Source organism: Belonocnema kinseyi, chromosome 8 (assembly GCF_010883055.1).
Source record: "Belonocnema kinseyi isolate 2016_QV_RU_SX_M_011 chromosome 8, B_treatae_v1, whole genome shotgun sequence".
In the NCBI taxonomy this organism is placed as follows: domain Eukaryota; kingdom Metazoa; phylum Arthropoda; class Insecta; order Hymenoptera; family Cynipidae; genus Belonocnema; species Belonocnema kinseyi.
In genome coordinates, this window is record NC_046664.1 from 128,014,497 (window position 1) to 128,023,545 (window position 9,049).

At 31.5% G+C, this 9,049-nt stretch overlaps 1 protein-coding gene across 1 annotated transcript; it reads left to right on the forward strand.

The window, feature by feature from the left end:
* Positions 1-7,622: 7,622 nt before the first annotated feature.
* Positions 7,623-8,636, forward strand: LOC117178697 (piggyBac transposable element-derived protein 3-like). Its single transcript, XM_033370125.1, has 2 exons — positions 7,623-8,031; positions 8,125-8,636. Exons 1-2 carry the CDS (start codon positions 7,623-7,625, stop codon positions 8,634-8,636), a joined length of 921 nt encoding a protein of 306 aa, XP_033226016.1.
* Positions 8,637-9,049: the final 413 nt, after the last annotated feature.

Sequence of the window (9,049 nt, forward strand, 5' to 3'; positions counted from 1 at the left end):
AAATTATTTAAATTCACACATTTGCATAGATTTCTTTGTTGCATTTTTTAAGACGTTTAAATAAATGATTAAAATATAAATAAATATAAATTTGAATATTTTCCGAATTTATAAGTTATAAAAAGATTTAATAATGAAAAATAGGTTAAATAAATGCTTTCGTTAAATTTTACTAAGTCGATTGAAAGGAATAGGATTTGTACTTTTTCTTTTCGCTTGGGGGATTTTTAGACGGAGGAAAAGTCGCGTATTCATAGGAATACAAATTCTTAATTTTTCTGAATTTAACGCTTGTTAGCGGGATTTCATGAAAAAATTGCCTGCAGACAATAAAGAATTTTTTTGTTACTCAAAAATTATTATTCACATATTGTGCACATATTGTGGAATAACTTAGCTTATTTGTATTTTTTTGTGTCTAGCCTTGTTTCTGGACAAAATGTAAATGATCATTTTTTAGTAACGGGTAGTCCCGATAATGACAATAGTACCAACCTAAAACAAAATCAAGAAACAAACGCTGGCCTTTTTGAGAAAATTGAGTTTCAAAATTTTATAAAAAATCACCGCCATTTTGTCAATATTAAGAAATTTCTACATTTTGTTGTAAAATTCGAAATTGAATGGTGAGAAGCACTTGATTAAAAAAAGTATAATATCTATAATCAGGTCAGAAACTACAGTATTTTAGATCAAAAATCAGAATTGTGTTATGAAATGCATCCTAAAATTATGTCGCACGGTTTGTTTCACATTATGCTGCACATTAGAGTTATGTGGCGTAATTCCTGCGCAGTAGAGTTCTGTGATGCTCATATATGCGCAGTTTAGATCTACGGCGCATACGGTTGCGCATCTGAGTTTTTCGATGCACATGTCTGCGCAATAGAGTTCTGTGACGAACATGACTGCGCATTAGAGCTATGTGATGTGCGTGGCTGTGCAGTTTAGTCATCTGGTACATATGGATGCACAGTAGATTTCTGTTATACACATATGCGCAGTAGAGTTCTGTGATGTGCATTGCTGCGCAATGTATTTGTATGAGGTATGGATACAGTTCTACTGTGCACATGGTGGTGCAGTAGAGTTCTTTGATAACAATATCTGCGCAGTAGATTTCTGTGGTGTGCATGGCTGCCCTGTAGAGTTCTGTGATGTTCTTGGATGCACAGTAGAGTTCTACGATGCGCATGGTTGCAAACTAGAGCTGCACAGTAGAATTATACAATGCGCATGGTTGCACAGTAGAGGTATTTGATGCACATGAATGCGCAGTAGAGTTCTTCGACGTGGGTGTCTGAGCACTCGAGTTCTACGGCGTGAATTGTTGCACAGTAGAGTTCTGTCATACGCATGAGTGCTCAGTGGTGTTCTGCGATACAAATAGTTGCGCAGTACCGTTTTGTGCTGCGCATGTCTGTACAGTGGAGTACCGTGGTACACATGGATGCGCAGTAAAGTTTTACGACAAGTATGTCTGCACGGTAGAGTTAATGCTAGAGCCTGTCGACTTGGTCGTCCTCTCTTTGCTGCAGTTGGACCATAACTAATATTTACTGGTCCTTTATGAAACTCGTAGAAGTCATCATCTATGCTTTCTTTTGAAGCTGCAGTCAAGGTCCTCGGCTTCTTCTTTCGCTACTTTTGGAAGCAAATTTTTCATTCCTCCGTGGATTGAAATGGGCTCTACGCAAAAGCTAGCCAACGAGCTTTGACCCTCGGAAATGTAAGAGCTGCTAGCACCGCGTCGTTTGATTCTGCACTTAAATAAAGGATCCATTTAAAGAGTCGTTGAGTTGACTCTAGCAGTGCATGACAATTCCTTTGTAATATTTAAGGTCCGTTACATCGATCATTTCCAACTTTCTTCTTAATGAGAAAAGAGTAGGAATCAAATATACTGCGCATTTGTACGTTCAATAAATACCTACCTCGCATCCCTACATATGTTTGACATCGACAGCGCAGTCCATGTTATTAAAAAATTCTACTGTGCTTTTTTATGTCCCATATATACCTACTGCTCAAATATATGTCTCATGAATGTCTACTGCGCAGTCTTGTTGATCGTGCATGTATTGCGCAGTTTCGCTTACCATATGTCGCCATTGCGCAGTTCTGAGTACTGCAGGGAACTACCTGATTCCGAATCGGTGTGGTACGTCTTCGGCAGATTGTGCGTTCTCGAGATATTCGCAATTAATCAATTTTTTTATTACTCCCGATTAATGATTTTCCATTAAACTTATTTCGATTTTTTTTGTTGCACTTTATTAGCTCATTACAGGACGAATAAAGAACGTTCAAACATATTTGCCCTCCGATGAATATTTATTGCACAATAGCAACTAATAGGCGAAAAAGTTGGAAAAAAATTCTATCTGCGATATCTTCAAAAATATGATCTAAAAGAGAAATATTTTTTAATTAATGGAAATAGCAGCTAAAATACATACTTTTTATAATAAAAACTATTTCTCTAAAGTTAATACTTTCCTGGCCAAATTGAGTTTTTTGGGTGAAATTCTGCGGTGTGATAATAAATAGTAATTTTTAGTAAATTAAATTCATGTTAAATACAATATGTTTGCTCAAATATATTGTTGCTGTTCGCAGGCACAAAGTTCCTGTGAAATTATGGTGAAATTGTTTAAATTTAAGCAACGGCGCATGAATAATCAATTACAGGGTTTCAAATACTAACAACTTTTCTACAAAAAGTTATAAATGTTTGAAATTTAGCACGATAATTCTCTAAAGTACCACTAAAACAATGATGTTAAGAAAAAATTGTTTATAAAAAAATTGTAACCTGTAGAACAATCTAAATTCCAATTATTTATCTACAGTTCTATATGCAGTGAAAACTTCGCACGAAGCTTAAACAATCTTAAATATTATTTAAAATTCAGTCATAGAATTTACATTTCTTAATTTTTATTCATTTAGTAGTTATAAACTTCCCTTTTTTTAAGAATTCGACAATGGACTCGATAAGTGACATTGTAAACTCGGAAGCGCTCATCTGGCCGGCTGGTTCGGACCCCATAAGCGTGGAAATAGAAAATGCTAGTAGAAGGGTTCATGGGTCCATTCGGCACTGTGAAACTATTTTGCTGTTATAAGAAATTAATTTATTCTACAAAAAATTGGAAGTGATTTAAAGGAAGTGTGTGTATCTACATAATTCGGCTATTAGTGCCGAAGTTTCGGTATATTCTTGCAGATTTCAAATTATAAATTTAGAAGCTGTTTAAAAATTATGAAAGGTTTCAAAAGGATAAAAACATTTTCTCAAGATTCTTCGGAAAATAAAAAATGATTCGTCATTTTTGTCTCCTTCTTTTAAGAGAATATTTAAAAAGATTTTCAAAGATTTCCAAAATTGTAAAAAAGAATGTGGAATATTTGAAGGAACTTTTTTACATTTATAAAATTTACTCTGAATTGTAAGAACAATTAAAAAATATCTTTTTAAATTAATCAAATTTTGCTTGACATGTTCAAAAAATTTTGATAACTTAAAAAAATTCCTTTAAAATATTCCAAATTCTGTTTTGAAAATTGTGGAAATCTTTGAAAATATTTTCTTAAAGATTTTTTAACATAAGAAATCATTTTACATTTTCCTTGGATGTTCAAAAAATGTTTTATTTTTTATTTTGAAGCCTTTTAAAATTCTTAAAAAGCTTCTAAAATTTGTATTTGAAATTTGCACAAATCTACATTTTGTTTTAAATGAGGCTGCAGCAAATGCTCGAAAAGTTCGATACGAATAGGCGAAAATTATGTCAGAACATACAACTAGTTTAAATTATTTAAAATCATTTTAAATTTTATATTAATTTTAAAACTTTTTGAAACTTAAAGTAACTCAAGTTTTTACTATAAATAATAAGCAGGATTTTCTAAAAATTGTATGAAAAAAGTCATTAGTTGAATAATTTTAATTTTTTAATTTTTAATGTTTCTAACTTAAACTTTCTTTGAAAAATCTAATTTTGAAAATCTGAACGTTCATTGATTGAATGTTCAACTTAAAACAATGAAAATGATAACGCCGATTTTTTTTTGGAACTGAATTTGAATCTGTTAACTCTATAGGTCATAAAAGATAAAAATTCTAAATTTTGCAGTATATCTGCAATTCATTTTAAATTGTTTAATTGAAAAGTGTTAGTACCTAACTTCCATTTTATACGTGCAAATTATTGAGCACTTGAGTATAACATTTGTTAATTTTAAAACAAAAAAAAGCAAGAGTTACACTTTGAGTGCTTTAATTTGTAATATATTTTTTATTACTTCAAACAGAATCTTTTTAGCTTTGGAGATGAGATTTGTTTATTTTATTGATCATGACAAATTTTTGCGAACTGGGAAAAAACGGGAAAATTTCCGAGGTTTTTCTTCTTCGATGAAAATAGACACACATTTCTTTTCAAAATTAAATCAGTTTTCCTGGAAGAATAATTCAGTGCATAATATTGTGGCTGAGTGGGCCTTCAACCCTTGCTCGGTATCTACGACGATTCGACGCCAATGGTTTAGGACCTGGCCGGTCGTTAGCAAGATTCCCAGTTTACGGCATCACTTATAGCCCCATTGTCAAACTCTCCCAAAAAAAGGAAAGTTGATAACTATTAAATAAATAAAAATTAAGAAATTTAAATTCTATGACTGAATTTTTAATAGTATTTAAGATTGTTTCAGCTTTGTGCCAAGTTCCCACTGCATATAGAACTGTAGATAAATAATTGGAATTTAGATTGTTCTACAGGTTACAATTTTTTTATAAACAATTTTTTCTTAACATCATTGTTTTAGTGGTACTTTAGAGAATTATCGTGCTAAATTTCAAACATTTATAACTTTTTGTAGAAAAGTTGTTAGTATTTGAAACCCTGTAATTTATTATTCATGCGCCGTTGCTTAAATTTAAACAATTTCACCATAATTTCACAGGAACTTTGTGTCTGCAAACAGCAACAATATATTTGAGCAAACATATTGTATTTAACATGAATTTAATTTACTAAAAATTACTATTTATTATCACACCGCAGAATTTCACCCAAAAAACTCAATTTGGCCAGGAAAGTATTAACTTTAGAGAAATAGTTTTTATTATAAAAAGTATGTATTTTAGCTGCTATTTCCATTAATTAAAAAATATTTTTCTTTTAGATCATATTTTTGAAGATATGGCAGATAGAATTTTTTTCCAACTTTTTCGCCTATTAGTTGCTATTGTGCAATAAATATTCATCGGAGGGCAAATATGTTTCAACGTTTTTTATTCGTCCTGCAATGAGCTAATAAAGTGCAACAAAAAAAATCGAAATAAGTTTAATGGAAAATCATTAATCGAGAGTAATTAAAAAATTGATTAATTGCGAATATCTCGAGAACGCACAATCTGCCGAAGACGTACCACACCGATTCGGAATCAGGTGATCATTGTGCATACGAATCACTCAAAATATTTTGGCGACATATAAGATCGGACAGCACTGGGTATGGCGTCTGGACTAGTAGCACTTATAAGCTCTACGGCGCTTCCTAATTTATTAAAAAGTATACTGCACAGTTGTATGTTTTATAGATGCCTCTCGCGCAAGTCCATGTTCCAGATATACATACGGCGCATCGCTACCTATAATAGAAATTTTACTTGCTGATATATACAGTGTATGTCTATTAGGGTGTCTCAAAAAATCACATTTGACAAATCTTAACGGGCTTGTTGGCCAAATCGTTCTTGTAGGCAAATAAATGTATGCCTATTTTTTTATTTTCAAAACCAAATATTTTTAGAACTCGCTCTGGCTATTTTTATATCTTATGGAGTTTAACACGTAAAATGTTTCCAACTTTATTTTTTCAATTTTGGACAGGAAATTAAAAGCCAGTTTATTTGATATTTGACATACTTGTTCACTTATCAATGAACATTGTATTTATCGCATTTTCATATCTCAGAAATATTATGCAAAAGTTTTATGAATATCAAAAATGGCATAAAATGGCAATATTTGAAGGCTCATTGTGACCCTCAGATATAATTGTATAACCTGACATTTTGAAGACACATTCTTGAGGCTATTGAGAATAGATTTTTAAAAGAAAAATTATTAAAAGTATAATTTACATTGAGTAAAGAGTAAGAAAAGCTGATGAAAATTGACACAATTAACCCATTATCGTCACAAGGACACTTTTTTCAACTACCCATTTCTCTAAAACATTTCACTATAAAAACGTCTGTCAAAAAATTCGAGAAGTACCTATCCTACTATTTTCGAGGTCGCTCTTTTCAATGGTGCTATCAAAACTACATAAAACTATGGTTTTTTACACAATTTTTGCAAATTAATGCAAAAAACACGAATTTTTCAGGCCTGTTTTTTTTTTATTTTCACATTTTCGATACCTTTTCGTAAGAATATTCAACAATGGAATAGTGTAATCGTGTCCTCGATTGTTATGCTTTCGAATGGTATCATTGGTTTTATTTTTATCATAGTTTGAACTTGCAAAATAACGGCAAAAACAATGGAAAAAATGATCAATTTTTCGACTAATCATTTCTTGCGATTAAAACACACTTTTTGTACCGAAACTGCATGGTCTATATAGTCACTATAGTTTTTTGGGTCGCTGAATGCGAATCTGCTATTATTTTTGCAAAATTAATTTGTTTAAAAAAATTATTGCAAAAAATGAGAATTTTTTAAATTAACTTGCAAAATCGTATTCTACGGAAAAAAATACATCGAAAATATGTATAGTCAATTTTAATTATTTAAATAGTTAAGTTAATATCAGCAAATATCAATTTTCTATACCTAAATACGTTGTTGCATATCGTTTTCTAGGTTTTCGGGGTCGCTGATCACGAATTTGATATTAATTTTTCAAAATTATATTGTTTAAACAATATGTTTGACAATGTAGGAAAAATATCCAATCGTTCCGAAATCATTTCAAGAGTTGTAATTTGCAATAATCATACTCTCGTATCATTCTTAACCTCAAAAAATGAAAATCTTCGCTCATCAGAATTTTCGCAGAACAATAATTGGTTTCATCTTTGATTAATCACGTTGATCATTATATTGAGACGACGTAAACAAAAGTTGTTTTATAAAATATTGTATCATAGATATTATCAAATAGGATTGCGTCATCGCAGTACATTTTCGCGCCATTATTACCTTATGCAAATATAACCTGCGAGCTCAAATTTGGACATTAACGATTTTTTAACAATATATGCAAACAAATTATATGTTTTTAAAATAGTTTGAACAGTTTTAATGCACGGTAATCATATTTTCGTATCATACTTTTAACCTCGAAAAGTGAATATCGGTAGTCTTTGATAGGCGTTACTAATATTTTTGCTAGTTCGAATGTTTATTGAAGGATAATTTATTTCATCTTTATTGACTATCATTATCTTGAGATGACATATATGTTGTAATATATTTTGCATAGACATTATACAGAAAGTATTGAATCGTCGTAATAATAGTACATATTCCCACAGCTATCATCTTGTAAAAAAATAACAACACATCCAATTTTGACACACTGACCCATTCATTCGATTCACAATGCCGAAAGTTAAACTTTCCAAATCAGAAAATGCGAGAAAGAGACATCGTATCAATACAGTAGAAAATACTGAAAAAGAAAATCACGTTGATGCAGTTTTCATTCCTGATCCAGACGATTCTGGTGAATCTGATCATATTGAAGATGATTTGTCGTCTATTGGTGACGAAGGTAATAAGCAAGGTGATATTGAAATGGGTGAAGAGTATTCAAAGACTCAGACATTTCAGTCGTACCAGAAAGTATTGGAAAATTATAGTACAAGTCAGAAAAAATTGAAAGAAGAACATATTTATAATTGGATTGATGGAGAGATGATGTATAGTGATACTCTAGCAAATGATATCTTACTGTCTGAGGTACAAAAGAAAAAAGTTCTTGCTAGTTCACCAACAGATTTATTTGAAAGTTTTTTTTCTGAAGAACTAAAGAAATTTATTATTGATTCTACATCGAAATGAGGATACGAGTTTTCTTCCGATCGTTTTAACACATTTATAGGTATTATTATTTCCACAATGTTTAACAAACGATTGTCACAAAGAGATTATTGGTCTTCAAAAACTTTGCTACGGTCTGATGTAGTAACATCATCTATGGGCCGTCGTGAATTTGAAACTATAAAATCTAGCATCAAATTTTACAAACCAGACGATGAAGACGCAAAGGATAAGGCCTGGCGTGTACGTCAAATTCTGAACATTTTCAATGACAATATCAAGACTTTTGGATATTTTTGTACAGCACTTTCTATTGATGAAATTATGATAAAATTTTACGGAAAAATCAGTTTCAAGCAATTTATCAGAGGAAAACCGATTCGATTTGGTATCAAAATGTGGGCATTATGCGGTTCGAATGGTTACTTATTTCATTTTGATATTTACTGTGGCAAAAATAAAAAAGTGGATTTCCTACCCAGAATTGCTCAAGGTAGTCAAGTTGTTTTACAAATGCTTCAAGAATTTTTGTTCAAGACTTCTCCTCGTAATAGACTTCAGTGTCATATCTAATTTGATAACTTATTTTCTTCTCCTGACCTGTTAGTGCATCTAAAAAATAAAAATCTGCAAGCGACCGGCAATGTAAGAAAAGATAGGATGGAAGTGTCTAATGAAATCGATGCGAAAGCTCTTAGAGGAACATCTAAAGTAAAACATGATAGCAATAGTGGTACTAATTTTGTCACAGTTATGGATTCAAAAGCAGTTTCGATTTTTTCTTCAGCTGCTGGCGTCACACCTTTTTCGAACATATCACGTTATGATAAGAAAGCCAAGGGAAAAGCTGCAATACCTTTTCCAAATGCCTTCAAAGTTTATAACAGTTTTTTGGGTGGAGTCGACCTACACGATCAGCACTGCAACAACTTGATGCCAATAATTCGAGCCAAGAAATGGACATGGACCATTTTCATTAGACTGAT